General features: G+C 47.3%; 1 protein-coding gene across 2 annotated transcripts in view; it reads left to right on the forward strand.

Moving 5' to 3' along the window:
- The window catches only part of SEC22C (SEC22 homolog C, vesicle trafficking protein), a 34,743-nt gene extending 21,723 nt beyond the window's left edge, over positions 1 to 13,020 (forward strand). For both annotated transcript variants that reach the window (XM_045436998.1, XM_045436997.1), the window contains 4 exons: positions 1,643 to 1,822; positions 4,283 to 4,401; positions 5,605 to 5,670; positions 7,842 to 13,020. In XM_045436998.1, coding sequence (XP_045292954.1) covers positions 1,643 to 1,822; positions 4,283 to 4,401; positions 5,605 to 5,670; positions 7,842 to 8,042 — 566 coding nt within the window. In that variant the 3' untranslated portion in view covers positions 8,043 to 13,020. The remainder of the gene's footprint in view (positions 1 to 1,642; positions 1,823 to 4,282; positions 4,402 to 5,604; positions 5,671 to 7,841) is intronic.
- The last annotated feature ends 5,125 nt before the right edge of the window (positions 13,021 to 18,145 follow it).

Here is an 18,145-nt window from a genome sequence, read left to right on the forward strand (position 1 = left end):
CCTCTGGGACAGGGGTCAGCAAACTGGTCCAAGGGCCAGCTGCCCCCGCCTCTTTTTTTCTTGTAAATACAGTGGAACCCAGCTACGTTCATTCTTGTCATGGGTCGCCTGTGGCTGCTTTTGCCCTTACCCAGCAGAGTTGAGTAGATGTGACAGAGACCATATGGGGCCTAGAAGCCTCAAATATTTGCTACCTGGCAGCTTAAGAAAATTTGCTAACCCCTGCTCTAGAGCAGTGCTACTCAACGGGTGGTATGGGAATTTGTTCTATCATGAGGGAGGTACAGAAAGTGAGAATAAGTGTCCAGAAACTCATACGGTGATTTGACATTCCTGCGGTATTTTTTATTGCATTTTATCAAAGAATCAGTCTGTAACCATTTGGAAATAAGAAAAACTGCCCCTTTATTCAAAGGTCTGAGAAATACTGCCCTGGAAGAGGATGGTTTTCTCTTAGGCATTGTCGGAGAGGCTTGTAGAGGCTCGCAGGCTTTGGAGCACAGCATGGTAGCTGTAGCCTATGCTCTCTTTTCCTCAGGTGTGAGTCAAGTCATTCTAAGCTCTTGGGAGAACAGGAGTAGAGGTGGGAGTGGGGGGCATCCTGTGGCCTGTACGTAAACTAGCTGCTGTCTCTGTGATGCCCTTGAATGAGGGGCTGGCAGCAGTCGGTACTAAGGGTCAGGTGCACAGGCGTGTTGGCACGTGTGCTTCCTGGCTGTACTGCCGTAGCCCTCGTACTCCCTCACGTGGTCCACTGGCCGGTGCATTTTGTTGTCACCCAAAGGTGCTGGCAAGCTGCCTGGTACGCAGGCCTCTGCCAGGCAGACCTGTGATGTAGACAGAGTTCTCCCCGGTTCTCCCTGTGAGGCCTCGTCCACCGCTGCTCTCAACCCCACTTCTTCCTACAAAGAGGGCACGCTGGCCCCAGGCAGACCACAGCTGTGGCGGTTGATATGCAGTGTGGACCGTGTTCTGCTCCCCGCTGCTCTGCATGTGCCTTCCTTCTAAAGTGGTGTGCTTGATCACACAGCAGACCCTGTCCCGGCATCGTGTTTGCTCATCCACTGAATGGTGGATACTAGATACCGGCATTGTGCGTGATTTTGCTTTGCCAATATGTACGAAACCCCAAGCGCTTATTAAAATTTGGTAATCGATTAATACTAAGGCAAACAAAGCAATTAAAACCAATATCTTGTAAGTATGTGATTTTAGTTTGCACAAAATATTCACCTTTATTTGTAAGTTTTTTCTCCCGTACCTTTTTTGAGGTATTTCATTCAAGAATAACTGTCTCCCCTTTCTGTTAAGCTTTGCATCATCCTGTGAATGGCCCAGGATTGTACTAGCAGTGGCTGAGTAAGACTCCAGCCCCTATCCCTTGACTCCCTCATCACTGAGGTTCCGGGAAGCATTGTTGCCTTCTCTGTGGACAATCGCATTTTAAGTATTATGCACTGAAGAGATTGATGAGAGCAGTAATGACACCCAGTGAACATCTGACCTTTAGGTGTATCCAGACACTCCCAGAATCTGGCTGACTTACTAGCTTGCTCAGAAAGGTGAACTTCATTTTGCACATATTGTTCTGTAATATCCATCCTGACGCAACTGCTCAACTTGGGTTGCTCTCTTTTTGCAGATAGCATCATTCAGAAAGTGAAGTGGCATTTTAACTGTGTAAGTTCCGCTCAGATGGAGAGCAGCTTAGAAAAAATTCGGGAGGAGCTTGACTTCCAGCCTCCAGTGGTTCTCACTGTGGAGGACACAGATATAGCGAATGGGATAATGAACGGTCACACACAGATACGCTTGGAGCCTGGTAAGTGGTTTGCTCTTCTCCGATGTTGGTGAAGATGAGGTGACATTAGGTATTTCAAACGCAATTGGCTTTTTTTTAAACCAGGGAGTTGTTTTTTAGGGGATGGGTGTCTGGAAAATATGTCTGGAAAATATGGACTGACCTGTTTCCAGGTGACTGTTAACAAAAAAACTGTCACCATAGTGAGTCGTTCTGGGGAGGGGGCGGTGCAACTCTTGATGAAATTCAGAAGAGTGACTTGTTTTCTCAACCAGGGTGAAGTCTACCCGTTTAAATGTAAAGGGAAGTCATTCGGTTTTGCTGGAAGTCACTTACTAAAGTGTACAGATTTGTCTGTTCTCCTTCTCTCTTTTTTCTTTTGACAATGAATCCTTATCTCATCTCATCACTTAGTGAAAACATTGCAAATCTCCACTGAGAAACCATGCCCTCCTTGACCTGGGAGGGAAGGGCCTTGGGGATGAGGGTGGGCAGGGCCAGAGCCAGGGCTTCGAATGTTCTCAGTTTGCTTCCCCGTGAGCCCTGTGGATTTCTGAGCTGGGTGCCCTGGCACTCTGTGACTTAGCCCGCCATTAACACCACTAGCCACTCAATGCCTAGCATGTAACAAAGCATGATTTTTTTTTTTATTCCTTGTTTATGATTACACACACAAACTAATTTTTAATTAAAGTAGAGTTTATCTTCTAACCATTCTGTAATGGTCTAAGAGCACATAACAAAGCATGATTTTTTTTTTATTCCTTGTTTATGATTACACACACAATTAAACCAAGTTTCAATTAAAGTAGAATTTATCTTCTAACCATTCTGTAATGGTCTAAGAGCTGAATCCTTCTTTGAAAGATAGAGTTGTCTACACTATAACAGTCTAATTATTTTGTTTTAACAGTTTTTATACTAAACTCACTGCTTGAATTTTAAAAGTGGTGTATTAAAAATGTTCACATTTTGGGGGGCACCTAGGTGGCTCAGTCGGTTAAGCATCCGACAGCTCAGGTCATGATCTCACGGTTTGTGATTCTGAATCCCGTATAGGGCTCTGTGCTGACAGTTTGGAGCCTAGAGCCTGCTTCAGATTCTATGTCTCCCTCTCTCTCTGCCCTGACCCCACTCGTGCTCTGTCTCTCTCTCTCAAAAATAAACATTAAAAAAAATTTTTTTTCCTTAATGTTCACCTTTTTGGCTTAACTTTGTGTTTTGATTTAATCTATTTAAATTTAAACCAAATACATTCCTGGATTGGCTTTTATGCCGATCAGTAACGTGTAATTTATACTAGGAATGAACTTAACTTTCGTAGAAGGAAGACTGGGTAATTGAGCCTCAAGCTTCTTCTTTTGCCATATATAAAAATGGGGTGGCTCTGTAATGTATTTTGTTTTTCAACCACTTAAGACAAGAGGAGTAAAATCCAGAAAACATCAACTTGCTTATCTTTCTAGGACATTTTACTGTGGTTTGACCCACCCTATTGTCCTGAGGCTAGAATCTTTACAGGTAGCACGTTCTGTTCTAACGGGAGTTTTGGAAGCTCAGTGGAAACTCTAACACACTAACACTAGGCATCCCTTGGGTTGTGGCTAGATACTTGTGTGTGTGCATGTGTGTGCACATGTGTGTGTATGTGGGAAATGTAAGGACCAGAAGGGATGATTTAAAAGATCATACTAAGAGAATGGGGCAGGGTGTCACCATTTAATAGTGTGAACCAGAATCGGTCTTGGTAGTTATCTCTGAAGAGAGAATGATCATTTGGTCTAGAGTTCCAGAAACAGATTGTGGCTCAAATAATCAGTGTTTTTACCTCCTCTTCCCAATTATTTTAGAATTTAAAAAACTGCATTTGCTGCACATTGCCCCGGAAGCCCACGAGTCCCTGAATACTGTCCTTGTTTAGAAGCTGAGAGTTGATAGAAATGCTGTCAGTTTGACAATCAATTTACAAATAAAGCCATAAATTGCTTTACATCAGGTTTTCTCAGCCTAAGCCATACTGACATTTTGTACTGGATAATTTTTTGTTGTGAGGGGCTGTCTTGTACATTGCAGGATGCTTAGACGCATTCGTGGCCCACTAGATGCCAGTAATACCCTGTTTGCAGTTTTGACAACCCCAAATATCTCTAGGCATTGCCAGTTGCCTGCTGAGGGGCTGATCGCCCCTCTCTGAGAACCACTGCTTTAAGTAGAAAGAAAATCAGGCCTTGAAAAACCTGTGCTTAACTCAGAGACAGTCCTCGTGCCGAAAGAAACTCACTTCAGATTCCCAGATCCGTTCTGTCCTCCATTTCTTGCCTTTTTGCCGTCTAACAGCAGCTGCTTTTAATTAATATGTTTGTTATTCTGTGTTTAACATAATGAGCCTATCATTAGTGGAGGTCTAGTTAATGTCTTTGTTTATTTTTCTTTCATATAGAAATTATTTTCACTAGACACTTATTTTTTTTAATTGTGAAGCTCCTAATTTCCGAATGGAGCCAGTGACAGCCCTGGGTGTCCTTTCGCTCATTCTCAACATCATGTGTGCTGCTCTGAACCTCATCCGTGGGATTCACCTCGCAGAACATTCTCTACAGGTAACCTTTGTTTTTATAGTTTAAATTGAAGGACCTATGATGGCAGAAACTGATGGGGGAGACACTTTATTCGTAAGGTTATTATGTACAAAGGTTTTAACAATTGTTTAATTAAAATACAATTTTTATTTTAAAGTTTATTCTTTATAGTAAATTGAACAAATATAAAACTTGCTCTTTTGTGTCTGTTGTCCCAAGAAGCCAAAGGGGCCTGTTAGGGGGAATTGGTGAGAAATAGTTTGCTACAGGGACATCCTTGGGGCCCCAGGAGTCACCCCAGGGTCCTGATTGCTCGTCAAGAGCAAATCTGATTCTCAGCCTCTGAGGTTCAGGCTGTTTCTGCTTGTTAAAAAGTTGCCTCCTAGTCTGATTTATATCAAGCAAGATGCCACTTCCCTATGTCTTTGTCAGAGAACTGTATCATTAGGCAGTTGGTTTGCCAGGCTGCTTAAATCAAAGCAACTTTCTATGTCAGGGCTCTTAAAATATTTTTTTTAAATTTTGAAGTATTTAAAACACTTTGAAAAAGCATGGAATCACTGTAGGCATAAACAGATAGATATCTCATTTAAAAATAGAGCCATCGTGCCCACACCATCACTACGGTAGCTAAAGTCTGAAGCATGGCTGGTGTTGCTCTCAGGAGACTAATGGAGACTGACCTGTGTGGAGAGTGGCAGCAGGCCTGTGCTGTAAGAGTGGTGACCGCCTGTTACTGCGTCCTGTCTTTGGCTGATGGGTGCTGTTTCCTACTCTTATTTTTTATGATTATCCATGCCCAGATACTTACCAAGCGTCTGTACGCACTAGAACAGTTACATGACCGACAAGACATTTAAGATGGGACACAAAGTAGAGTGTGGTGACATCACTAAGGAGGTAGCAGTACCTGAAGAATGCAGAATTAGGGAAAGCTTAGTGCTGACAAATGAGTGGATTTTGAGAGGCAGTAGTGTTGGGGGGCATTCCAGCCTGGGGGCTTCGTACAGATGCTCGGGGACAGGAGGGCACATGGTGTGTCCAGGCTGTTGGAAACAGTTGCATGTCAACCCTGGTTCTGGTATAGAAACAGGGTGCTCTGTCCCAGTCAGGGATTTTGCATTATCAACCAAACCAGACCCAATGAGGTGTGAAGAGCTTCATGTCATCGTTTTTCCTTTCATCGGAATATTCCTTTTCTCCTGTTTCTTACATTTGTTTTAGGTTGCCCACGAGGAAATTGGAACTATTCTGGCTTTTCTTATTCCTTTTGTAGCCTGTATTTTCCAGGTGGGTGAAACATTGATATTTTGAGTGGGTTGAACCCGTGACCTTATTTTGTTCTTCTGTTGGGACCGTCAACTTATTTCTAGATGTGATTTTGTTCCACCAAGGCCTGTCACGGAATACCAGGCCCTTAGTGGAACCACGCTAGGCCCGTCCTGTCCAGTCCTCTCGTTTTACAAAGGAACAGCATCGGACTCAAAGGGAAAGCCATTTGCCCTAGGCCGCAGAGCCTTTCACAACGGCTGAACAGAAGCCAGGAATTTTGGGACTCACATTTCAAGAAGGGAAAGATGAGAGTGCTGTGGGGATTGGGTTACCTGACTAATGTGAGGCAGGGTGTTGCTTAGTGTCATGGCAGTCCAAGTATAGAAATGTCCTCCTGCAGAAGTAACAACTGCATGTGTGTGCGTGTGCGTGTGTGTTGTTTAAATACAAGACTAGGTAAAAACTTTTTTTTTTTTTTTTTTTACGTTTATTCTTGAGACAGAGACAGACAGAGCATGAACGGGGGAGGGTCAGAGAGAGGGAGACACAGAATCTGAAACAGGCTCCAGGCTCTGAACTGTCAGCACAGAGCCTGACGCGGGGCTCAAACTCACGGACCGTGAGATCATGACCTGAGCCGAAGTTGGCCGCTCAACCGACTGAGCCACCCAGGCGCCCCAAAAACTTTTTTTTTTAATAGTCATACCATCTGACTCAAATCTGTCGTTAGGAAACGAGGCAAACATTACAACATTAACTAGTGGGTTTTTACTGTTGGTTACTGTTTAGTTACTTTCAGATTTTTAAAAAGATTTATTTGTTTTTGGGAGAGAGAGACAGGGTGTGAGTGGGGAGGGGCAGAGAGAGAGAGAGAGGGAGACATGGAATTTGAAGCAGGCTCCAGGTTCTGAGCTGTTAGCATGGAGCTCAACGCAGAGCTTGAACTCATGAACCTCGAGATCGTGACCTGAGCTGCTTAACCGACTGAGCCACCCAGGTGCCCCTGGTTACTGTGTAGTTATTTTCAAATAAGCTGCATACTTACAGGGCAGAGTAAAATGGAGCTTTTGAACCCCCTGTAGGCAGAGTTAATTCTAGTAAAAAAAAAAAACCCTGTAATTTTCTTTCCCCATCCTCCATAGAGGCTCGGATTTTAGTACTTTGTCTACGTTCTTAAGCTTTTTTTTTCCTTTTCCTTTCAATTAAAATTTATTTTCTCAAAGAACGCTTCTTCTCTCTTCCACATACATCCCAGAATGGTCTGTTTTTTAAGAGTGACATGATTGTGGGAAAAGAAATTTTCAACCCAGGACCAAAAATGCACTCATTTTTTAGAAATCAAGTGTCCCAAGCCTCGAGTGTTGCCATTTGAGGTACCGAGAGCCTGTATTCCAGGGCTGCAGGGATCTTGCACTTTGGCCTTCGTTCCCCCAACTGCATTCTTACTTGGGTAGCTCTTTCAGTGGGGAACTCTTTCCCTCCCACTGGAGCTTGAGCCTTTGTCGAACTGCTCTGTGTTTTGAGAATGTGCTTTTTGTTTTTTTTTAAACGTCGAACCAAAAAGTTACTTTTAGCTTTTGTAGAACAAGAATGGCCTCTTTTCTGTGTGAATGCCCTACACAAAATGTTAGTCCGCCTCCCTGCTGTGAGACCTTTCCTTGTGTCAGAGATGCTTTTGAAGACACGATAAGGAGGATGTCTAGGGAACATTGGTCCCTGATGTCGTTGGAACTCAGGAAAAACAAATAATAAAAGCATAGCTTCTTTTACTGGCTTTCCTACCTGTCATGACTCCCCGGAAGGAAAAGTCCAGTTGGAGACCAGCCGTTCTTGTTGGGGTGTCTTGGCCTGGCTCTCTTCCCCTTACCTGCACGTCTTCTTTTTCCACAGCCCACAGCCTGGGCATTTCTGTCTGTAGTTCTTAAATGTTTTCAAGAGTGTCATGTTCTAATTCCTCCTGTGACATCTGGTCCACTTTTCTTGTCTCTTCTGGATCTCCACTTTCATCCAGTGAGTTGATCAACAGCAGCTCACCTGGCAAGGCTGGGCTCCATTGTCATGATTTCAGTTTAATGAGCTCCTGTGTGTGAGATGACACTGTGTGTGCAGGTGTAGGAAGTGGGTCCTGCATCGGACCTGTGGCTGTTTTCTCCTCTCTGACTGGACTGCCTCTTACGGTGTCATTTCAGTGTTATTTGTACCTGTTCTACAGTCCAGCCAGGACTGTGAAGGTGGTGCTGATGCTGCTCTTCATCTGCCTGGGCAACATGTACCTGCATGGGCTAAGGAACCTCTGGCAAATCCTTTTCCACATAGGAGTGGCTTTTCTGTCTTCATATCAGATACTGACCAGGCAGCTTCAGGAGAAGCAGTCTGACTATGGAGTGTGAAGATGACATCATGTGATGAATGGATCCTTTCGTTTTCTTGTGAGAGTCACCTCTGTTTCCCTTTTCGCTTCTCGACTTCACCTCGAGTTTCCATCCTTGAAGTTCCTTTCGACCAAACCAGAGTGATACCGAGAGTTGGGGATTTTTAACAGGAGCGATGGAAAACACGAGGTCGCCCCAGCCCCAGTTTTGTGTTGGGCATCATGGCGGAATCTCCAGTTCAGCACATTTACTTAGGACAGCAGAATCTGGGGGCTCATTCAGAAGGAGCATTATTAGAAGATCAGAATGGAATTATTTTGGTCTTTTAAATTGAATGATGCAATAAACCACTAGATTCAATAACACTAGCTTTAGTAACTGGCGGTTGTCTCTGAGGAACCACTTTAAAACCCACATCAGCTTTTCAGTCTAAATGGGACTTGGTTAGTTTTTTGTAGAGGGTCAATACAGGGTGAATTAAACATTTTAAAATATGGTTCATAAGTATAAGCTAGATAAATTTTGTTTACATTTTTTGATAACTTAGGCCTGATACGATACCTTTAGAATATTTAAATGTATTTTGGATATAAATTGAGCTTATCTTCATTTGGGGAAAGGACAAACTCAAGCTGAGAAAATGGTTAAGAAAGCCGAGTTTATTTAATTTGTATATAACTTTTTATGGTGGTGGGAATGCGTGGGCACAGAAAAGTTTTGTATTTGTCTGCAGGGTATATCTGAATATTTAAAAAATTGAGTAACCAGTGCTACTGGATCATAAGCTCATGAGGATGAGCTTATGAGCCTGAGAATTTCAGGGTTCTTTGCGGTGGGGCCACAGACAGGAGTAGGTGAGTCACATGGATTCACACAGTGGCACTTGACAGATGCAGGTTGTAGTAAAAAAACAAAAAACAAAAAGACCCTTGTCATCAGCCTTGTACATGGCAGCTGAGTGCCTGTCATTTTAATGATGATGAATGCCTGACCCTGTGTACCTGTTCCCGGAAGACGTCCTGAGTTAATTACTCCTCTACCCCTCTTCCAGTCATCTTAATTAGATGGAGGGCCTCGTTCTTTATGAACAGGAGTTAAGGAGGTCTTAACTTTTTTTCAAGCTTCATAAGGATATAATAAACCCCATGCCCTGAAAAGTTACTTTTCTTCTCTCTGTTAAAATAGTGATTGATCACAGTTGTCCAAAAAGAGGCTCTGTATAGGATCCTTTTGGTCTCCAGAAAGTTCAGCCTGGGTTGTCCAGTACATTTAGGAGGCCATTTCAGGAGTTTGCCCTCTGGATTGTTGATTTTTTTTTTTTAATGTTTATTTTATTTTTGGGAGAGACAGAGCGTGAGCAGGAAAGGGGCAGAGAGAGAGGGAGACACAGAATGTGAAGCAGGCTCCAGGCTCTGAGCTGTCAGCACAGAGCCCGATGTGGGGCTCGAACTCACGAGCGGTGAGATCATGACCTGATCTAAAGTCGAACGCTTAACCGACTGAGTCACCCAGGCGCCCCTCTTTGGATTGTTCTTGGTAGAAGTCTAGAATCTGAATAGCTCACTGACGGTTGTGTGGGATATTTTGGGTTGAATTATGTGGTCTTGATAAATTAAAATAATCCTACTTTGATCTTAAAAGTTGAAAAGCTTCACAAGAATTATTGAGTACGTAGGGAAAGCAAGAATATTATTTTAGGGAACTCAGTTGTACTTGGTTGTTACTGGTAGTGCATTGTTACTGAGCTACCTTGGTATCAGGTTAAGAAAAACAAGTTTATGTGACTGGAAACTGTTGGGAAAATGATGCTACAGTAATTTTCTTATAATACAACTTTCTGTTTTTAATCAAAATATCTTGATATGAAAGTTATATTGGCAACATCCTCAGATGTCAACTGCACAGTTGTCACTCTATCAGTGTTGCATCTTCGTAATTTTCTGCATACCCAGCAGGCGAATCTTCAGGCTCTCTGGGAGATAATTTTGAAGAGATGGTAAAATAGAATGGAAAGCCAAGGAGGGAAGAGAAGTCTTTGTACATTAGAAGCACCAAAAAAAAGAAAAAAAAAAAAGAAAAGAAAAGAAAAGAAAAAGGCTTTAAAAGTTGGTAAGCACAGCCTATAAGTGAGTTATTAATATTTTTTGAGCTCATGTGTTTTCGCCGTGTAGCCCTATACCCCAGATGCTCTCGGGGGCAGAATCTGTGATCCATATTCGGCAGGCAGTAGAGAACTATCCTGAAGAGTAGGCCCTCCTGGTGAATCCTTCCTGCACTGGTGGAGATGTTGTCTACACTTGGTTGAATGTGGTTTTCATCAGTTAACATCTACATGGGGTTTCAGATTGGTTTTTGCAAATGAGAGGGAAAAGATGCACTGGACAAATAGTACAAAATAGTAACCACATAAACACTGTTCACCTGGAACCCAGCTAAAAGAAGCCTCATTCACTGGAGGAAGAGACAAATGACAGAGAAGTAGTTCTGGGGATTTTGTCCAAGGGAAATCCCGGCTCAGGGTTGACCTGGTTCAGGCTTGGAGTTTTGTGGCCCCTGTGTCATCCTTGATGCCAGAAAGGTGGCTCCACGTCCCAGGAGTTATCCTCACTACCCTACGGACTCATTGCTGTTCTCGCACTTTATTTTCCCAGTGGTTCAATGCTACCTGCCCAACCAACCTTGCAGGGGTGGATCTGGGAATAGTTGAAATAATGTTGAAAACAAACCTTAAAAGTGCCTTCTGGGATCAGATACTGCAAGATCTTTGAACGTCGGAGTGCATTATTCCCATCTCCCGTATCGGGCTTGGAATGTGGCTCAGTGCTCTTGGCCAGGGTTTCCCAACCATGGGGCCAAGGCCCACAGGGTTTTCCCTTCCTCAAGTATGCAGGTGAGAGAAACACGTAGACTCTGGTTTCATTTCCCTAGGGTAGCCTTACTGTGATAAGGATCATTCCTGAGTTTCTTTTTCCTGGGAGGAGACAATCAGGGGTGTATTTGGGGTGGCATTACCTCTCAGTACTAGAGGTCCCTCTGCTGGTGGTGGGAGGAATGTGACCGGAGGCTCCCGGTTTTGCTTCTCAGGCTTGCACCCCTGTGGTCTGTGTTACAGGCATTGTGAAGCAACCTTTTAAAATTCCTTAAGGAGTTGGAAAAGGGTGTTAGGAGGAGTGCTGAAATTAAAACCATCTCATTTCTGTCACCTCACCTTGAGCTCCCTGTTACTTTCCTAGGTGCCCCTATTCTCCAGGACTCTTCTGCCTCTTTCCGTGTCTGTCCCCCACATTGCAGCCCTGGAAACAGAGGCTGAAACTGGAATCTTTGGAGGGGTGGGGAAAGCCGCCTTTCACTGTAGTTGATAAGGTGGGTACAGGAGCTCAGGGGCGGAGCAGAGTGCACTGAGGCCCGGCCGTCTTCCTCCGTGCCCCCGGGAGCTGCAGCACACAGTTGGGAGTCGGGGCTCAGAGGGCAACAGCACTTTGGCGCTCAGCACTGCCAGGGTCGGCAAAGACGACAGCCAGGAGGGCCGGCTGTTTGGGGTGCAGCAAGCAGGAGACAGGTGAGGAGCAGAGCTGGGGGCCCTCAAGCAGCCGCCCTCAAGCTGTTGGCGTGTTGGGGGCACGTGCTGCACCTTCATCCAGGGCTGCTGTTTGCTTTTCCTTGAAGGAATCGGCCACTCACTGTAACATGCAGGGCAGGTGGCCCTCAGGAGCCTGCTGTCGTGCGTGTACGGGGCAGCGCAAGTGGGGCCCGGCAGGCATGGGAGTGTTTACAGGGACCAGATGTGCACCCCGCTCTGGTGTTGCTCACATTTCAAACGTTCCTCCACAGAATCCTGCCCGGGCACAGGGAAGCTCCACTGTGCTCTGTGAGTGTGAACAACGGTAGAGGAAGAGAGACTTGACTCTCCTGCTCAGGCCTCCACCACTGTGGGCAGGTTCTGCCCGCAGGGACAGGGTCCTCAGCTGGGAAGCGGTGGTAACCACCTACTCCCCCGGCATGCTGTCATGAGGAGAAAAGCCTAGTGGAGGAGAATACTGGGTGAATCCCCTGTTCACGTGCAGGAGGAGAAAGGCTTTCACCCGGTGAGAGGAAGTTCACGCTTTACGCGGCACAGTGCAGCCGTGTCTTCCAGGTTTTACAAAGACAGGCCTTTTATGATCCTGCTAGGTAAATGGGCTCAGTCTTCCAGTCTAGAAAGGTGGTGACCTCTCTTTCTCCCCCCTGAACGTGCCTCTTGCCCTCCAGTCACAGAGCTCTTGCTACCATTGGCATTGGGCCCTCCGGCATCCAGGGAGGCCGGTTCTGCTGGTCGAACCAAACCTCAAGTCCATCCCTGAGCCAAATGGGGAGAGCTCTGAGTCTCCCGTCTGGGAGCAGTGATGTCAGACCCCGGTTGCTGGGGAAACGTCTTGGCAGGGAACCTGTGGAAAAGGGCTTGTCAGTGAGACCTGGGAATGGCCGGATATGGAAACATCTGCCCGTGTGTGCTGATGGCAGAGCCGCGGCTCACAAGCGCCTTTTATTTCGGGTCAAATTATCAAATCCATTCTGTTCTTCTAACCTGTGCTTGGTACGTGTGACCTTCTTTAACCCTTCTGTGATTCTGGGGTTACTTCAGAAGTATATTTAATGAATTATTTGTACGACTTGACCCCCCCCCCTCCCCTGAATTCTGTTTCATTTAGTAGACTTTTCTACTAAGAGCGTAAAAGATTGAGACTGATTTAGCCAGGGCAAAACCATTTCCTTCACATATGCGTTTTGAATGCTTGCTGTCCATGTTGTACAAGCTTCTTACTGTTTTCATGTAATAACAAAGATCTATTTTGAATAAATGATGGGTATGTTTTAACAAACTCTCACACAGTAGTAAAGCCTAAACTCGTGTTAATATATGTAAAGAATATTGTATAGCCATTTATATACTATGTATATATAAATTAAATAACATGGCTTCAGAAGTGAGAGGGGAATAAATCTAAGGTGCTTATTACGTTGTGTGTATTTGTGTAAAAAATTTTGAGTTTTGGGTCCATTTTCCTAGAGGGTGTGATGTGGGCCTGGCATCGTGGAGCGGGGGGTGTTGAAAGAAGTGGAATTCACATCCTCGTCTCCAATGTCTAGACAGGTGCCAGGCCTCAGTCCTTAGCACCAACCCCCAGACTCCGGAACGCAATCATGGGTCCAGGAAAGACCTTGGAAAAGCCAACATAGCAGTCACAGAGCAGCCCTGGGGGCTGGGAGGCCCGCCTTCTGTGCAGGCTCTGCCCCTGCTTATCTGTGTGCCTGTGAGCGGGCACTTGCCCTGCTCTAGGCTCTGAGCTCCTGGCCGTGCTCTGAGGGACCATTGAGTTCCATCTCCCAGGACCAGCCCCACCACAGAATGGCCAGCAGGAGGCGCAGCTGCCAGCCGGTCGTCAGGCTCTCGGGGCCCAAGGGACTGCACCCTTTTACAGAGGTCCTCCCTGTAAGCAGCTGACGAAGTTCCCAGAATGGAAACAGATGCACCAATTTTCTGCCCATATTTGAGGCGCGGTGGGGAATGCATGGTCCAAGCTCCTCTCCACCGTCTGTCCTGATTGGGGGAGGGCAGAGACTTCCAAAGTAGACTCTTAAGTTACCGGGTTCTGGGATTTGGGAGTTGGCAGAGCCTTTGGCCACCACCTGGTTCCACCTCCTTGTTGACAAGGTGCTGTGTGCCATCGGCGGCACCACAAAGAGTGAAGGGGGATCTTGGCCCATGAAAGATGCCCTTCTGGCTCCAGGAGGGCCGGGTGCCGGCTCAGGCTGCGGAGTTGCCTTCCTTGTTCTTGGCCTCTACCCCCTGACAGGGCCAGGGAGCAGACAACTGCCAAGCATCCTTGAGCAGTGCCAGTGGAGGAGTGAGGCTCAGAGAGGAAGGGGTCTCTGTGGCTGTGCCTGGCAGGGAAGTGCTGCCTAATTCTGTGGTGTCGGCTCCAAGAGGTCACTGGGTTGGATGTGCGAGGCAAAAACGATAAAGTTCATTGAAGAACATGAAGGAAAGTATCTTTGTGACCAAGGATGGGAAAGTGCTCTTAAATAAAAATGTTACAGATACAACGCTTAAGGCAAAATGATTGATGAATTTGGTTGCATACAAATAAAGATTTCACGGGGAAAATGAGTGGGAGAAGGTACTTAGAATGTCTGAAGCCAATAATGTACAATCAGTTCCCGTAAGTCAGCAAGAAAGACAGCAACCTCAGTAGAACAATGAACAGTTTTCAGGAGAGAAAACCCAAAAAGCTAATAAGCATAGGAAGATGTGTAAAATCATTAGAAATAACAGAGAAGTACCTATTAAAACAGCAGTAAGATGTCACCTTGTGCCTATTAGTTTGGTAACACTTAGGAAGCACTGAATGTTGGAGGGAGTGAGTGGTTATAGGACTTCATGCACAGCCAATCTGAAAGGCAGTGCCCCTGTCGTGGGCTGAACAGCGCCCTCCCCAAATGCATATGTTGAAGCCCTAACCCCTACCCCAGTACCTCAACGTGTGTGCATTGGGAGGTACAGAGAAGGCAACCATCTGCAAGCCAAGGAGAGAAACCTCAGAAGACGCCAACCCTACCGACACCTTGCTCCCCAACCTCCAGCCTCCAGAACGGTGAGGAAATAAATTTCTGTTGTTTAATCCACCCAGTCTGCGGTACTTTGTCACGGCAGCCCTAGAAAACTAATTTGGCTACCTACCCAAATTGAGTGGGCTCAGGCCTCATGATGTGGATGCTTCACTCCTGGTTATATGTCCCTGGGAACTTCTCACACAGATCCTTAAGGGGACCTGTGTGAAGTTAGGTTTTACAGAAGCATGATCTGTACTGGCAGGAAGCAATCCGTGTCTCTTCCACGCACGGACAGGTAAAGTGCGCAGGCTCAGCATGGACACCACACAGCAGGCGGCAGTTCCAGACTTGGTGTGATGGAGCAGCATGGATGGATCTCCAAAATGTAGAACTGAGTAGAAAAATAACATTTATATGATTGGAGATCTACGCACACAAAATGATAAAGTATTTTGTAAGAATGTATTCTAAAAGATACGTGTTAAATACATCCGCGTGGTGGCCTGAAGGGGCCAGGAGCATGGGAGTTAGGGACAGAGACAATAAGGAATTGAAAGAAAAGAATACTTGCTAGGGTCAGCATCCAGGTCTTAGAGCCCTGGGTGAACCAGGGGGCCTGCATTGCCCCCGGGGATCTTGCCCCCGCGGTGCCCAGCCCTCACTGGACTTGAGGCTGGGAAGGCCTGCCTCTGCGGGGCTCTAGCCCCAAACGCTGGCAGAGTGTTTGAGCTCCCAGGGTTCTCCAGTGGGTGAGGTGGGGGAACTGAAGCCGAGGCCGGGGGCTATAATGGTCAGGGAGCGCTTCTGGAACACATGGCGGAAGGGGAAGGGCAGAAAGCAGAGAGGAGGGGACTCCAGAGGGGAAAGTAGATGGGTGAGCCAGCTCTGGCCACCGGGGACTCTATCCTTCCCAGATTCTCGCCGTCTGACCAGTAGTTTCCTGGCGGAGACTCTTTCCCACATGAGGCATTCAGCTGAAGGACTCTCACGGGGGACTCTCAGGGAAAAAGGAACACAGCTGCAGGAGGGACGGAGGTGCCCCCGGTGGCAAGTCCTTCCTCCCACCCCAGAAATAGTCTGTTCTGGCGACAGCCGAAAGCATGTGCTTGGGGAAGTGAAGGCCAAGGGGCTGGGGCCGGCAGGGTGAAGCTAACCAGGACCACCATGGCCCTGAGGGGTTATTCCAGGCACGTTTTTTGAGGCCCCAGGGGTAAGAGCAGCGGCCAGAAGCGAGGAACACAGGGCTAAGAGTACGGTGAACTTTCTCACAGGGCCGTTCAGCAGGGCTCCGGGAGATCATGAGCGCTCCGCCACGAAGGTGTGCAAACGGAGCGGAGCTGTGTGGGATGGGGCCTCGGCACATGCCGTCCCCGTCTCGGCGACATTGCCTCATCCTGGGTGCTGGTGTCCGCAGGGACATCTGCCTGTCTCCCGGGTGCCTCCTGTTGTGTCCATCCCATGGGGTGAGCCAGACGCCAGTCGCAGGAAACGGCCTGTGCCAGCTCCCAGTTGAAGAGTAAATATTAGTCTTTTCAAGAGCTGCCTGTTCTCTGTCACTTGGCACCGCTGAGGACACTGAGCTGGGGTTGGCGGGGTTGGGGGGGAACCTCTTGGTCCCCACACCCAGATGGAGTCTGTGGGCCTAGGTCACTGTTGCAATGGAGGGCCCAAGAAACAAGCCTCCCCATGCCCAGGCAGGCATCCCGTCCTGGTCACTCGGGAAGCAGTGAGCACCCGAGCCCTGGGCTAGGCAGCGAGGCCCAGGCCCCCGGTACGTGCTCTCCTCACATGCTATTCAGGCTGCTGCTGCAGAGGCAGGGGACTGCCTGTTTTGACCTGGTCCTTAAGGTCTCAGGCCCTGGCTCTGGTATCTGTGGTTTAAAATCCTCTGATTATCGAGATGGGGTAATGACTTGCTCCTATTCCACTGTTACCCCTTGGGGAGACCTCCTCTGACCATCCTAACTGACAGAGCACCCCTTGACTCTAGCCCCTCATCCTGTCTTCTTCCTTGTGTAATTTTCCTCATTTAAAATTTTTTGTGTGTGAACATCAGTAGGTTATTTTTCTATATTTTATTATTGGAGTGTAACTGACCTACAGAGCTAGTTTCAGGGGTACAACATAGTGGGTTTACATCTCTGTACATTACTCCGCGCTCACCACGGTGAGTGTGGTCACCATCTGACACCATACATTATCACATTATTGACTGTGTTCCCTGCGCTGTCCTTTTTTCATCCTCGTGTAATTTTTCCCATTTATGCATCTGACTCCTCCATTAGAGGGTCAGCTCTGTGAGGGCGGGGCCTGTGCCTTGGTCCCTCTGTGCACACAGTAAGGGCTCAGTGACTCTTTGCTGAATGAATATCATGGCGTTCACACTTTGAAAATATTGGACCAATGTAACTCTCATCTCCCAACCCCTGAAACTAGTAGCCACTCCACCATTATGACCCAGGGGACACTTTCTCGGGAAACCGGAAGGAAGGATGGAGGAGGAGGGTGGAAAGCCCACCTTAAGTTGGTGAATGGCAAGACCGAGAAGGGGAAGAATCTCTCAGACGTGTCATGGTCTCATCCTCTGGGATGAAATCTTGAGAGGGGGGAAAATCCCTAAAAAGCGAAAACAGAGGGGGCAGGCGTCTGTCCCATTCCGCATTTGGAATCCGTCTCCCAAGCAGCCTGTGCCCCTCAGGTGGCCCCACTAGGTAAAGATGGTAGATGGGTGGATTTGATGGCCTGAAGGCTGTAGCGAGCACCACCGAGCCTCTCTCAGCTCCCAGAGGCCTGGCAGGCCCGCCAGAAGCTCTTGCATGCTCCAAAGGGTATGAGGAAGGTGGCCGAGTTAGAGCCGGTGGGCCTGGCATGTGGCACGGCCATGGTTAATGGTGAGGTGAGGGTAGCTCACACCCAGGGCTGGAGAGAGGCGTGACTGAGGGGCCAGAGTGAGCCAAGGCGGGGCCGGATTTGCCAGGGCAGGCCCTGGGGCCCCAGCCAAGAGAACGGGCTATGAATACCTTGGCCGCAGTATCTGTGAAAAGACCCTAGTACAGAGGGTCGCACTGCGGCAGGACGCCACGTACTGGACTTGCTGCCTTGTAGCCTATTGACCTACTTTTTCCAGTTCTACAGGAAAAACCTGTTCCCCACTTCATCTATCACTTTCTGCCCAGAGCTCCTCCGAAGCCATGGTGTGGGACACCTGCAGGAACCCATTGACAACTCATGCGTGGAAGTATGAGGATACTGACATGGCAGACCTAGAGTGACAGATGCTGGGAACTAGCAGTTAATCCTGACCCTCAGGAGGACTCTTCTGAGGCGTGTCCTGCCTGTTTCTCATAGAGGGTCCCAGTAGCCACACCGGTGACCAGTGCAATAACTCACCACCATTTTGGCTTTCCCCGTTTCCCTGTTTCACACTTCTCTGTCCCCAATTCCTATTTCTTGATCACAGACTCTTATCTCAGGCTCTCTTTCTGGTGACACGGGCTACAAGGCCACCTGAGCCTCTGTGCTGCCACCAT

This window comes from Leopardus geoffroyi, chromosome C2, assembly GCF_018350155.1.
Source record: "Leopardus geoffroyi isolate Oge1 chromosome C2, O.geoffroyi_Oge1_pat1.0, whole genome shotgun sequence".
Taxonomy (NCBI): domain Eukaryota; kingdom Metazoa; phylum Chordata; class Mammalia; order Carnivora; family Felidae; genus Leopardus; species Leopardus geoffroyi.